The sequence below is a fragment of the Macaca fascicularis genome, chromosome 15 (genome assembly GCF_037993035.2).
Source record: "Macaca fascicularis isolate 582-1 chromosome 15, T2T-MFA8v1.1".
In the NCBI taxonomy this organism is placed as follows: domain Eukaryota; kingdom Metazoa; phylum Chordata; class Mammalia; order Primates; family Cercopithecidae; genus Macaca; species Macaca fascicularis.
This window is the reverse complement of record NC_088389.1, coordinates 48,329,475-48,344,766: the sequence shown is the minus strand read 5'-3', so window position 1 is coordinate 48,344,766 and position 15,292 is coordinate 48,329,475. Positions and strand designations below refer to the sequence as shown.

General features: G+C 43.6%; 1 protein-coding gene across 32 annotated transcripts in view; it reads left to right on the top strand.

Annotated features, from left to right (window-relative positions):
• Positions 1–15,292, top strand: part of PALM2AKAP2 (PALM2 and AKAP2 fusion) — a 523,331-nt gene that overhangs the window by 131,682 nt on the left and 376,357 nt on the right. For 18 of the 32 annotated variants that reach the window (XM_074016837.1, XM_045373610.3, XM_074016831.1 and 15 more), the window contains exon 2: positions 7,044–7,089. The exons of 1 other annotated variant lie outside the window; for it this stretch is intronic. In XM_074016837.1, the coding sequence (XP_073872938.1) occupies positions 7,044–7,089 (46 nt within the window). Of the gene's footprint in view, positions 1–6,745; positions 7,090–15,292 lie in introns of those variants that run through there. 13 more of the 32 variants (XM_074016832.1, XM_074016839.1, XM_074016835.1 and 10 more) reach the window with 3 other exon arrangements.

Below are 15,292 nucleotides of genomic sequence, written 5' to 3'. Positions count from 1 at the left end.
TCCCACCAACCAGTCAGCATGTCCCTAAGCCCTAATTGTGAATTATTTTATTTCACTGTAGTTCTTCACTCTCAGAGCATTTGTAGTTCTCAAAGCACTTTCTCATTCATGAACTTCAATCGTATGAGAATCGAATGGGGCTAGTTAGCTATCCCTGTTCCCAGTTTACAGATGGAAAACCTATTCCCATTTTACAAATAGAGAACCTCAGTTCAGAGCAGGCAAGTGACTTGTATGAAGTCACACAGTAAGTGGCAGAGTTAGGATTAGGACCTAGGTTTGATACTTTGTCTTATGTTCATTCCACTCTACCATGAGCTGCTTTGGGGGAAAGGCAATTTGTCCCGGAGGCCCTGGCTGGGAGGGTCACACATTAGTAATGAGCAATTTTTGAGACTGGCTGGCTACTTCTCAGCGAGACAGGCTCAGAGGGGTCCAGGATCCGTTTACTCAATATATGGAGGGTGTGCAAGGGGTGGGCAGGCAGTTGAGACCTCTGTCATTCCCAAAGGTATCAGGCAGGCACAGCATCCATAGGTGGTAGGAGCTGAAGCTAGGCTTTCCCAATTTCATTATTCATTCCCCAGCCAGCAGGGTGGACAGGATTTAGTGGGCAAGCCACCATCCCTCCACTGCCAACCCCGCAGGAAATTTCTCTCTTGTCAGCAGTGCTGACTTGCAGAATGTACATGACATTATTGAAACATGGTTAACAATGAAAGTGTTGATGGCCACACTACAAAAAGGGATTCCAAGCTGACGGGGCACATCATGGTCATTGTGCTAAGGTAAACTAGACTGGCCCCTAAGCTCTCTGAGAAGCCAATGACCCGACTGTGTCTACTGGCATCAAATAACCAGGCTGGGGTAGAACCTGGCCTTCCCAAAGACTTTCTAGTTTGTAGCTAATTCATAGCCAAACTTAGAATTGTTTCTACCACAGAGCACCTTCAATATGTAGGCGTATAACTCTCTTCCTAATACTCAAAAATTAACCTGTTCTTCCCATATTTTCCTAGGATTTAATCTATCTCCTCTTAAATTTTAAAATTCCTTCTTATTTATGATTGTTAGATTGACCCAGTATAAAAAATAAGACTGTAGATGTCTAAGAATCATTAAAAGTAGAGTCTAGTAAAGACATTTCTAGATAATAAATGACATAGGGCAGAATCCTCTTGTTTAAAAGATGGAAAATGAGAAGTATTGACTAATGGGAGGAATGTTAAGAATACCAATAGCTCACCCCTTAAAAAAAAAGTCTACATAAAAGTGTGGAGAAAATCAAGTCATTCACTTAACTTGGTCTATGGCATTTTTAATGAAGCAATGATTGGGTTGAGTGATCGAGACCTACCATTTCCAGAGCACCTACCATGGCCAATCACAAGCCTTTTATATCTGTTATCCTTATTTATTACAACATCCCTGTGAGAGGGCTGAGATTCCAACTTGTCTTCAGAGTTCCTGTCTTTTTTGTGTCATACCTACCTCCTACTTCCTAATCCCACTTTTCAAAACTTTTGTCATTAACAGGACTACTAATCTGGACCAACATCTGAATAACACAGTATTTAAACTCATCAGATATGACAACCCAGTGAGACTGGACATCACATATTTTCATTTCCATCTTAATGTAAGGAAACTGTCATTCCAATCTATTATGTGATTTGTCCATAGTACCACAACAAAGTAAATGTAGAATGATCTCTAACCATTCGGCTCTAATTGATTCCCACACACTCTCCTTATCTACCCAGTTTCCTCTAGGGAATCATGTGGATCAACTGACATTGCCAAACCTAACCAAGAGAAAAGGAAACCATCGCAGTGAAGTACTAATATTCATTTCTAGCCAGATTTCCAATTGCTCGTTTTCAATCTGCTCTGTAAAAACCTTAGTCAATATGTACCTTAAGCGGCATTCAGCCTAGTTTATTTTTCACATTGATGCTGTTTTCTGACTTCTTTCTCTGTCTTCTTGCTCCATGGGGACTCCCTATATGAATCTATCATTCGGATCCCATGGAGAAAAATAGCATATACTTGAAATCCCATCAACTTTCCCAAAGAGCTAGCAACCACAGGAGCCAAGAGGACCACAGGCAATGTTCTCCTTTTGATTCTGTGCAGCTATCACATATGTTTTAAATGACCATTTATTTTCAAAAGATCCCAGGCAAAAGAGAACTAACACAAATATAAACATTTGAGGGGATCCTGGCATTCCTTTCAAAATTACTTTTGTCCAAGGGAAGCTTCAGGTTGCTGGGAAATGTCACACTCATAACGCTCGCTCAACAAGACTGACTTTTACACAACAGGCCTTGGCAAGTCATTTCCCTTTTGGTATACAGAGCTCTTATTTTCCCCACAAGGGAATCAGCTGTGATCATTTGTGATTCTCAAAGGACTCAGGTTCGAAAATAGATTCTGAAATTTTTATTAACAAAACATCTATTTTGCATATCTAGCATTCTGTATCCTTTTCATATAATGCTTTACAATGAAGTGTTTGTCATAAAAAACATTAAACTGTACAGATGGTGCTTATACAACATAATTTAATGTCCCAGCAAGAACTAGTGATTTGTTATATACATTACACACTATTGTAATGTATGCTTCCAGATTTTAAATCTTTGGAGGGCAAATAGTCACCAATATCGTTGTGGCACTAGACTATGATTTTTTTTTCTTGATACCAGGCTGTGTCCTAATGTCTAATATAAAATAATTATACAATATGTTTATTAAATAAATAGCATAGTTTGGGTTTTAAATGCCTGTGTTTGTAATGGGTTCAAAGATTTTAAAATACTAAAATTTAGAGAGTTGAAAGGAGAAGTGCTGGAAGAGGAGAAAACATTTTCCCTCTGCTCCTTGGTCAACCATCAGGCAGTCATTTCATTTGCCTTCCTGTCTCACCTAGGGTTCTTGGTCCCAAGCAACAGAAATAGATTCTAGTTGATAGGAGCAGAAAAAGAATGAAATGAAATTGTATTAGATAGCTCACAGAAATGATGGAACATCCAAAGAAGGAAGCTTGGGCAATGGGTACAACCAAAGGTGAGCTCCTAGCCTGAAGAAATTCTCTAAAATGCTGTGTCTCCAAATTTCTTGGCAGGTGTACATGCCTGACTGAGCCCAGATTGCGTGCCATGCCATGGCTTCAGGGGGATCTGGAGAATAAGTGTTTGAGACCTCCCAGCTTCTACCACAGGATGTGGCTCTGCCTCTCACTATGGCTGTAATATGGGAATTCCCCGAAGGAGTTCACAAATTGGCAAGCCCAAAAAAAAGAAAAAAAGAAAAATGTATATATGAACAAGTCTGTTACATTTCCTACCTGGCCAGAAGCATTTTGAATTTCCTCTCTTTGGCTTTTTGTGATACCTGCTTTGATAATCCTCAACACTGAATAAACACAAGCTTTTTTTTAAATTGTAGGTCTCAGGGCAGTTAAAAATCACTTAGGAAGTACACACAATTGGTCATGAGTCTGTAGTCTATTCCTAGGAAATTCAATTAATACAAAGGCTCTAAACCCATCCCTAACCCCCGCCTCACCCTATAGAAATGTAATTCTGTGCAGGTCTTCAGGAGATTCTGATGCATATTTCTGGTTAGGAATCATGTTTTAGTCTTTCTCATTTCCTACAGCTTCTTTACAAACTATTTCTATTTTTCTGAAGCCCCAACCCCACACCATCAGTCTTGATCAATGACTCTTTATTCAATTGGGAAAACCAGTTCATCTGATGCAAACTCACTTAACCTCTCTCCCGAGACTTCAACTCAAACTTTCTTCTTTTCTTTATCCATTTCATCCTCCTTTCCTGCTTCGTTCTTCCTTCTTCCCAAGGCTAACTGGCTAATGTGATGCTCATCTGAATGTCCTCTTGACTAATTAGAAACTTTGCCTAATATTCACCTGCCTTTTGGCTGTGTCTTTGGCCTCATTTCCCTGTTGTCTAATTTGCTTTGACCCCCAAGTGTCCAAGTCTTGCCTGACCTTAAAACCCTTTCCACTAGACCCTGCTTCCCATAGGCTATGTTCCTGTTCTCCACCTTCATCTTTCACATCCGAAGGGCTGAAAGAAGCAGTTTGTACTCATGGATGCTTCTCTCTGACCTCTCACTCATCCTCCTTTTTGTTTGTTTTATTTTCAACATTTACTTGGTAGCAGTCATTCCTCAACTCTTGTAAGTGCTTCCAAGCTCCTTTTCAGGACACAAGTCACTCATGGCTTCCTGACAGCCATCCAATGACCTCTTCTTCATCTCCATCCCCCATGACCTTTCAGAAGCATATGGCCCTATTGAAGACCTCTTTCCTTCTTTGTGGCTTTTGGTGTAAATCCCTTTGGATTTTTCCTTCTACTTCTCAGATGATGCTTAATCAGTCTTCTTTGCTGGCCTCTCTCCTCTTCTTGCTCTGTTTTGTCATGCTGGCTGTTCTCATTTCTTTAACTGTAACTGCAAAATAGATGACACTTGGATGTGTGTCCCCAACCCTGATTCTTTTATTCAGAGTTCAGATCTTTCCAACTGTTCACTTCCAAAGGATGCCCAGGCCTTTTTCCTTCTCCACCTCCCCATTCCATTACTCCTTTTAAAAATTTGTTGCAGTTAAATATAAAACACTTAAAATTTCAACCACGTTAAAGCATATGGTTTGATGACAATAAGTACATTCACACTGTTGTGCTCAATTATACTTTTTAAATATCTGTATAGCTGGGAGTAGAAGGACCATTTCTGGTTCAATTGTTTATTCCTGGGGCCTGCTTCTATCTCCATATCATTGGCCAAGCCTGGTGCTTAGTGGTTAAGAGCATGGACTCTGGTGAGTGTGATCTGAGTTTAAATCTCAGCTCTATAACTGTAGCTGAGTCGTTCTACCTCTTTGGTCCCATCTTCCTCATCTTGGTATTCTCTACAATCACTCTGCTGAAGCGATAACAACTTTGTTTATTTGTGAGCAAACTCCCTTTAAATAACTTGTCCTGTTGGGGCTTGTGCTGGAAATGAAGAAAAAAGGATGCATTTGAAGAAAAGGATGGTTCTTAGCCAGAAAGTAGGTTTCTGATAAACTGGAGTGGGATGTTGAATCTGGCACTGGCTGGATTTATGAAACGAACAGCTCCACCTACACTTGTTATGAAAAACATGGGAAAACAATCCATCAGTAAATGATTTTGGTGAGTGCTTCCATCCTTGGTCAGAGGAGTAATTGTTCATCAGTAACAGGTGAACTTCTGTGAAAATTGAAAGGGCAATTTAGTTGAAATGGAAGCATTTATTCAGGAAGCAGGTGATTTGGGAAAATTTGATGTACATATATATATATTTTTGAAACAGAGTTTCACTCTTGTTGCCCAGGCTGGAGTACAGTGGTGTGATCTCGGCTCACTGCAATCTCTGCCTCCCAGGTTCAAGTGATTCTCCTGCCTCAGCCTTCCGAATAGCTGGGATTACAGGTGCCTGCCACCACGCCCAGCTAATTTTTTGTATTTTTAGTAGAGACGGGGTTTCACCACGTTGGCCAGGCTGGTCTCCTCACCTCAGGTGATCCACCCGCCTCAGCCTCCCGAAGTGCTGGGATTACAGGCGTAAGCCATCACATCAGGCCTGATGTGTTTATCTTTTAACATGCCTTTACATCCTGTGGATCTAAAGAGGCCACTTTAGTTATTTCAGTATTTATTTCATTTTATGAAGAAAAGTTTGCATATGAATGTTGGGAATTCTAGCAGGTCCTGCCTTAATGTGAAGAGGCATTTTGTTTGTCTTTGGCATTGATCTCCTTTTGGACCAGGCCTGATCCACTTCTCACATCCAGTCCAGGACCTGTCACAAAAGACTCACATTAGTACCACATGGTATCCTGTTTTAGTAAAGAATAGGTGAGGTATTTTAGTGAGTAGATCCTACTTTTCCTGTCAGATGCAGTGAACAGAAGACCCTGGAAGGATTTCCATCCAGAATGTCACAGGATAATGATAATAAGAGCAGATGTCTGTGATGCCCTTTACAAAGCACCTTTATATACTGTCTCTCATTCATCTCTAATGACACCTCCGTGATCCTCCATTTTTTTCAGATGAGGAAACTGAGGTTCAGAGTGGTTAAGCGAATTGCCCGAGATCTCACAGCTAATACATTGTGAAGCCTAGCCTAGCACCCAGGACTAAAAACTCGCAGCTTCTTTTAAGGCCACATATCGCCTCACCAGGAGGGTGGCCTCTCTGGAGATATACCCTACCCTCGGCTGACTTGATGTTGAGAACTTGGGCCACGTGGGCAAGGCAGCCCTCCCCAAATTGTAAATGTCCCCACGTGGAGCCCAAGCGTCTGGCCGGAGCTAGAAGGTGCCCTGAACACTCAGTGGCCTCAGCCTCCCTGTAACGGCACGTGCTCGGGTCCCACATTCGGTCAGACGCCCCTCTCCACCGGCATCTGCCAGGTGGAGGCGCCACTGCGCTCTGCCTCCGCCCCAGCGAGCGCGTGTCCACCGGGGCGCGCCACGCCAGCCGTGCGCCCCAGCAGCTCGCCGTGCGCCCGCGCCCCAGGTGCCCACTAGCTCGCGCGCCGTCCGTCTGAGCCTTGGAGACCCGCGGCGGCGATCGCTCGGAGCCGCCCTGGACCGCGGCCTTGGGTCCACCACACTCCAGGGGCGGAGCGAGGCACCGAGACGTCAGGGCGGAGAACTAGCGCCGGGCGAGCGCGCCCTCCCGGCGGCTGCCCGCGTCCCACGTCCTCGGCTGGCGCGGCCGGCGGCAGCGGCGACCGGGAGATGCAGTGAGCGGCGGCGCTGGGGCGCAGCCAGGCGGCCGGGAGGGCGGGGGCCAGAGGCTGAGTCCGGGCGAGCCCGCCGTGCGCATAGCTCTGCCCGCCGACCCTGGAGAGGATCCCCAGCCGTCCCTCGGCGTTCTCCCGGGTTCTAGCAAAGCCCCCCGGGGTGCCCATCAGTTTCCTTGGGTGACTACAGCGTGTTTTTTCTTTCCTCTTTCCCCTGCCTGTGTGCCCTTCTCCAGGATGGCAGAGGCGGAATTGCACAAGGAAAGGCTGCAAGCCATAGCAGTAAGTCCACTTTCATTTTATTTTCTTGCTCTATTGTCTGGGGTGGAAGGGGGCCCCCCGAGGGTTTCGGGGCGAGCGGCATGCCAGCACAGTAGCCGCAGGTCGTATGTTCCGGGGACTAAAACTCTGTCAGGGCTCAGCTAGGCTGCCTTTTCTTTTCTATGTCTGTAGATGGAAACCCCCAAGGGCGGGCTTTGGACTGGGGATTTGAATGTGGAAGATTGGCTTAAAAATAAGATGCTTGCTGCTGGACTTTGGGGAAGGACTAAACAGAGGCTTGGGGTGGGGGGAGAACTCCAGGAATATTATCACCGAATGCTCAGACATACGTTGACTTCATATCCTGGAGAACCAAGAGAAGGGTGACCCAAAGGGTGGCTGCCATCCTCTCTGAGGAAGCCGTCCTTCTGTTAAGTGGAAAACCAGGAGTCAGCGACTCAGCCAGCCACGCGGTAGAATCTCCTCCCAGAAACCGGGAATGTTAGTTTTCCCTTCTCTGTTTGATATTGACAAGGGCACTGGCGCAAGCCACCTCCCTGGAGGTCTGGGGACTTCTTACCACTGGGTCCTGGGTATAATATTCCATGAGAGCCTCCTTATGGTGTGGAGTATCTGAAAACCTATTTTCAGCATACAAAGGAGCAGTCAGTTTTGGCAAAGTTCGCAGGCACTTTCAGAAAAGTGTACCCATGTGCATCTTGGGTTTAGAAAAGAACTCTCTGAGACTGCCTAGATTTGAGCAATCTTAACACAGTGTTGCCAATGATCCACAGATGTGGTATTTTTAGTGGAGCCACCACAGCTGGATTATATATTTCCTTTGAGGATGAGGGAATAATTACTGCTACCATATGAAATAGTAACAATTAAAAAAGAAGGTCCGTTAACATATTGGAATAAAAGAATCTCCAGACATTCTTCCACTTAAATACATTTTTTTTTCAGTTCGGAAGTTCTCTGGAAACACATATAAATTTGTTGGAGAAATAGTGTGTAATGTTTTAGAAGCAAAGTATATTAAAGTGTTTTCCAAAGTCTTTTTGGACAGATTCTTCATTGGGAAAATGCACACAGACCCTTCTTTTTTTTAGAAGCATTTGACGTGGTCTCCATGGCTCTGAGACTCTCTTTCTCAAACGCCTCAAATCTGAAGTGTCTTGGAGACTTCACCACTGAAGTGAGAGAGATGTTTGCTGGCAATATTGAAATGCCATGGTTTGCCTATTAGGTAATCTTTGAACGTGGTGCTCCGAACTCAGGAAGGTTGTTTTTTCTTCTTTCTCTTTCGCCCTGTGCATGTGTATTTTGATGATTTGTGAAGTTATTTGTGGTTTCTAAAGTTGGTGGCAAGGCAGCATGGCCAGTGTGTCATGAACTTGATAAGAATGGTGATATTGAGTTAATGGTGCCATGTAGCTGGTGGGTGTTTTGTGTGAACTGGATAATAGGCTGCTTTAACTGTTGATGCAGGGGCTGTTCCTACTGGCCGCTGCTGAAGGCTTCCAACAGTTGTTACATTTTCTGCCTTTGCACAACCAGCTTTACTGGATGCCTGAGGAACAGCTGAACTCCATGAAAGGACTTGCTTTCCAAACATGGAGCCAGTAGCTGCTAACACTGGGGCTACCCTTTTCCAAGTGCAGTTGAGTAATCCCAGCAGAAGCCAAGTCGATTTTCAAGAAAGATCTAGGCAAATCTTTGGGAATTCTCTTGAGTGTATAAGAATACACACAAATACTCACTCGTGCCTCTTCAGCTATTGAAGAATTGAGTTTATCCTGTGCATCGGGGAAGCTGTTGATTATTCTTATAAATGTGCACCTATACAGTCTGCCGTCCCTATCCATGGGTTCCATATCCACGCCTTCAGTCAACCTTGGATTGAAACTATTGGAAAAAATAATGGATAGCTGAGTCTGTACCGAACATGTACAGACTTTTTCTTGTCATCATTCCCTGAACAAATAAAATCAACTGTTTACATCGCATTTACAGTGTATTAGGTATTATAAATAATCTGAAAATGATTAATGTATGTGGGAGGATGTGAGTAGGTTATATGCAAATATCATGCTATTTTATAGGGACTTCAGCATCCTTTGATTTTGATATCCAAGGGGGGGTCCTGAAACCAATTCCCTGAGGATACTGAGGGATGTTGTCAGGACAGATTTGCTAAGAGTGTGTGTGTGTGTGTGTGTGTGTGTGTGTGTGTGTGTCTGAGAGAGAGAGAGAGAGAGAGAGAGACAGAGACAATTAAGAGACAGAGGGAGTTGGGTGGGGGGACTTATGGCCATATCGATAAATGGTTTTATGCTATGCTTTGGCCTAGTGCTCACTCTCTGAATTCTGCAAACCTGACTCTCTCACCACCTTCCTGGAGTTCTCAGGGGGCCCCGAGGAGCTCACAAGCCTGCCCCCAGAACCTAGCACTCCTGAAGTCTCTCTGGCAATGTGAGGGAAGAAGAGAATAGGTCCTCACATCTTCACCTACTTGGGCTTCTCTCTCAGAGGCAGAGCATCGACTGGGATTCCAGTCTGTGGGGCCTTGGGCAGTCTTTAATCTGGGTCTCAGCGCCTTCATCTGTAGAATGGGCTCATGAGTTCTACCTCCGGGGCTGGTTGTAAGGTTTAGTTAGGATGGAGGTGAAGCACCTGGCAGGTAGCTGCCATTGGATGATGTTGAGCAGAGCCCTTAGCTAGCTTTTGTCTGTATTGCTGTCTTGTCCTGTGGGGGGTCAGAAGCAACATCTCTGAAGTGGAATGTGTATCAATGGCTTTTATTTTTTCTTTAGACAGAGTCTCACTCTGTCACCCAGGCTGGAGTGCTGCCATGATGGCTCACTACATCCTGAAACCATCCTTCCATCTCAGCCTTACCAGTAGCTGGGATTACAGGCGTGTGCTACCATGCCCAGCTAATTTTAAAATTTTTTGTAGAGATGGGATTTTGCCTTGTTGCCCAGGCTGGTCTGGAACTCCTGGCCTCAAGTGATCCTCCCACCTCAGCCTCCTAAAGCACTGAGATTAAAGGTATTAGCCACTATACTTGGTCTGAACAGTTTTTTTTTTTAATCCCTTCCTTCAACTAACTGAAAGTCAGGGCCCTGATCAGCATCACTTTCTCTAAATGCTTTAGACCGAAGCAGAGATATGACTTGAGGATTCATTCATCCATTTGCTCAGTAGGTATTTACAGATTGCCTCCTCTGGGAAGGTATTGGCAACACTGAGAAGTTCGTGTCCCCAAGTTTCAGCCACCAGAGGCTGAAACCTTTGTTTCACCTTTTGCACATAATTTCTTGAAGGACAGATGTCCTGAGACCTAAGATGCTTGTCACACGAACATCTGTGGAATATCCCCCCCACAAAACTGAATTAAATACTTAGAAACTACAGTGCTTTAATGGAGTCTTCCATTTATGTCCAGGAACTAATCAATGAGAAAAGATGACTCTTATCCTATTTTCTGCCAAAAGAAGAGCAAGTCCATCTTTGACAATGATCTCTATGCTCACATGCTCCTTTCATCTGTAGGGATGCTCCCCAAACTTTACATTTAGAACACGGTAAAAAAGCCTGTGAAACAGCATAAATGAGAATGGTAATCCCAGGGACTAATAACAGCAATTGCCATTTATTTAATATTGTTCATTCAGCAAGGCATGGTGTGAAATACTTTTTGTTTTTCATCTAACGTTATTTATAGTCTAATGGAAGAAACACAAAAGCACATAAGCAGCTACTATTCAGGAGTACTATGAAAATCAGTACCCAGGAGGAACATGTAAACCAGTCTCAGAGTTGTGACACCATTCCCCAAAGAGAAGACATTTGAGTAAGTCCTGAAAATTGGGTAAAATAAAATATAAAATAACATCATAACCTTCCCAATTACCAGGAGGCATTTGTTTATTTGTTATTTGATTGTTACTTATTCAGGACATTTAGTGTGAGAAAGGGAAAGGCAAAAGCATGAAGAAGTTAAGTCAGTAGCTAAAGACACAAACTCGGAATGAACACTGAAATGCTTTTCAGCATGTATTATCTCACTGAATCCTAAAAAGAAGCTTATGAGGTAGGCACTACAGTTTTACTCATATTTTATAGGCGAGGAGGTTCTAGAACTGGCCTAACATTAAGCTGATAGTATCAAAGCCAGGATTTGAACGCTGCCCACAGCAGGCCATTGGAGCCTTTGCTTTGACTGCTGCCCTGAGCTACCACCCAAGATGGCGGCAGCGTCTCACACTTTTCCCATGAGCACACTGTGCAGGTGGTCTCAGCAGCCTGAGTGTGAGCGCAGGAGGGAGCAGCAGACTGACTCCATTGCAATGAGAAAGCTTGAGACAAGCCAGGAGGCCCACCTGCTTTTGAGAGTCTTTCAAGCCTGGATTCAGTGCATAGAAACACCCAACATAAAATTTAATGGAAAGAGTAACATTCCCATGGGGAAGAAGCTGTTGTGTCTCAATAGAAACCAACCTTGGGGGAGGGTGCTGTTATGTCTGCACATTGGAGAGGAAGATAGTTTTCTTTGGGCATGAGTGAAAATAACTAAATGTTATAGAAATTGTCTTGGGTGAAACTCCTAAGAGCCACATGGACAAGGCTCAGGTTACACCAGGGACCAGCATAAGAATGTATATATATATGTGCAGAAATAGGAAATGCTAATCTAACCTATGCTGTTCTTTAGGGAATTTTGTCATTTAATTAGAACCCACTCTGTGAAGTAATAAAAATGATCTTTGCATTTGTGCAGTACTTTATGAAAACTTTTTTTTGCTACCTTCGTCCTGAGGTGTGTAGGGCAAATCTTATATGCTTCACAGATGAGTATTCAGAGCTATCTAAGCTTACACAGATAGAGGTGGAAGAGTTGTAGTAAATCCCAGCCTCTCCTGACTCCCAATTCTTGTATTAGTACGTTTTCACGCTGCTGATAAAGATATACCCGAGACTGGCTAATTTATAGGGAAAAAGAGGTTTAATGGACTTATAGTTCCACGTGGCTGGGGAGGCCTCACAATCATGGCGGAAGGTAAAAGGCACATCTCACATGGCGACAGACAAGAGAAGAGAGCTTGTGCAGGGAAATTCCCCTTTATAAAACAATCAGATCTCGTGAGACTGATTCACTGTCACAAGAACAGCACGGGAAAGACCCATCCCCATGATTCAATTACCTCCTACCATGACCCTCCCACAACACATGGGAATTCAAGATGAGATTGGGTGTGGACACAGCCAAACCATATCACTTGTGTTAGTGGTACATCCAGCCTTGGAAGGGTGCTTTGATGTGGGCTGAAACTGCCACTAAGATCCTGCTGGACTAAAATCTTCTGACTGGGAGGAGAGAAGTGAGCTTGGATGTGTCTCTTTGGAATATGCCCTTGTTAGGATTTCACTTTCGGCCTCTTTCATTCTTGAAACTCTCACCAAGGGGGCAGCTAATGAGTTTATGGCTTTCATCTGATTCTGTTCTCAGTCCTGCATAGACCTGAGTATACATTGTTGGCCTAGGCTGGCTGTGCCGTGGGCTTACAGAGAAGTGCTCATTGGCTTTTCGTTGGATTTGCCTCTCCATGCCTCTTCTTGCCTGGGAGCATTACAGCCTTGAGTACCAGGCTTGGAATGTGGTGCCAGTGGCTAAGGAGGCCACCAGCCTGTTTTTGATCCAGTCCCTTTAGGCTGGCCTGCCCAGTGTGGGCAAAAGTCCTTGCTATGATTTATATACTATTCAGTCCAGCTTCCCAAGGATCCCTCAGAGGATTTAGAGACCCAAACCCAAGCCCTGTAGAAACAGACACTGATTCATGTGGGGACCATCCCCGTCCATGTCCCTTGTGGACTTGTGTCATTGATATGCAGCTGTGAGAGAACTGGAGAATTTAAGATCCTGGTCGTTCATCTGTTATCTTCTGTCTCAGAGATGCAGATGACACCCTGCTTTTAAAATTCCATGTTAAGGCCTAAAAAATCATTTGCATGGGATATCGGTGCTGAGGAAGGGTTCAACTTGGCTGAGTCTGTGGAGCTGCCCACTGGATAGGTGACACTTTGGGCCCATCCAGGGTCATTGCTGTGTCTGGGAGTGCCAAGGCAGGCCTTACACAGCATGCATAAGGGTCACACACCTCCCTGCTATTTATTTGTACCTCTGAGTATTTCAGTCTTCAGCTTATTGGGACAAAGAGCAGCTGCTCTGACAAACTTTAAAATGCTCTGAGACATAGAGCAGTTATCATGAAAAAAATAAAAGTCATCATAGAAAAAGCTAAGCAAGGGGGGTTGTGGGTTATAGTTTGTCAATATTTAAAGGAAAACCAGGGCCCAGTAGAGTTGTTTCTGTATTTCTTTGGGGGCTACTCAATGCTTTGGGGTCACTGCTGTTGGTCCTTTGAACTCTCCACATTTCATCACTGATCCCATTTGGGAACGTTGATGAACTTACTTGGCAGTAAGAGTTAGTCATTCTGTGGTATGAAATTGACTGAGACAGCAGATGGACATTGATGCACAGAGACGGTGGTCCCAAGGGCTGTCAGTCTGGTAGAGTAGTTACCAGCATGGATTTTGGTGTCAGGAAGGCCTGGTGCGAGTCCTGGTCTTTCCATTAGTATCTGTATGATGTCATTACCTTGGTTTCCTCACCTGTAAGATGGGGTAATGATCATACCTACTTCATCGTCTTGTGATGGTTCTCTTAGAGGTTTCTTGGGAAATGCTCAGAGAAAGCATTCATTAAGCACTTACAAACTTTCCTATTTATAATAAGCAAATCAACAAATCATAACTCACGCATCTGTAAACAGAAAGTGGACACAAAGAGTGAAAGGAGAATTCTATTAGCCGCAACGTTTTTGCCAAACTAGGAAATTAGATAAATACTAGGAAATCAGATAAATGTTGTAACTCCTGAGTTTTCAATGCATGAAGATAGTATTAATAATAATAAAATGGATTATTCGTCACGGGCAGGAATTGTCAACTTAACAGGCCAGGGGGCCAGCATGCAATGTAAATGAGGGACACAGATTGAGTCAAAAGTATTGGTCCCTAGAGAGCAGATGCCACCTCTCAGTTAAGATGCAGTTAATTTATGCCTTGTGAGAACGTGGGTCTTATGTTGTTACATAAACTCATTTTCAAGAGAAGCCAGAAATCTGATTTTTAAAATGTGAGATCTCCCACTTAAAAAAGAACAGTATTAACGAGTTTAAAAACTTTAAAAAGATTGGCGGTCACAACACAATTCCTTTGGATCAAGAGGCCGACATTTTGTGACCTTTAGATACAGATAGAGCTTTGAACTTTACAGTATGCTTTCCTTATGCATTGATTTATTTGGATTTCATAAGGATACTGTGAAGTAAACCTATCAGCACCCCTGAGATCTTTCATAATGTTGTAATATCTGGTTGCATTTTCACTAGAGCTTTGTGAGTTTGGTGTCCAGATGTTTGGATCATTGGATAAATAGTGCTTATTTGCGATATCTTTTGACATTAAATGAGCCCTTGCAATCACTGACATTATTGAAACTCAGAATACTCACATCCAGATAGTCCAGATAGGTACTTGCTCTCTAACTCAACCAAAAATTCTAAATGACATCAAGTCTTCACCTTAATTTGGGAAACTCCTGTTATTAGAAAAGAATCTTTAAGAACCTATACTCAAGGTAGGCAAATCTGAAATGCAAACCTGATATGAAGCCCAAGACTATCTCATGTCAGCCAGGATGTTTGAGTTGATCCTGATTTATTATTAGCCTCAAGTAATGGGCATTGGAGGGAGATTCTGCTGGCTCAGGTAGGACTCATAGTAGCAGCAACTGCCATTTGACCGATGTTTTTGTCATGTATGGTATAGAACAGTGATTCTCAAACGTTAGTGCATTAGGATCACCTGGAGGATTCCCTAAAACACAGATTGCAAGGGCACACTCCCAGAGTGTCTAATTCTGTAGGTCTAGGGTGATGTGGCCTGAGAATTTGTATTTCTAACAAGTTCCCAGCTGCAACTGCTATTCTGGGGAACACACTTTGAAAGCCACTGGTGAAGTGTAGAAGATGAATAGTAAAGGAAGATTATGACCTGGGTCCTGATATGCGTCACATGCCCATTGTGATATGCCCAGGAGTTTGTGTGGTGTGTGTATTCTGAAGAGGTGAAATAGAATAAAAGGCCAAAT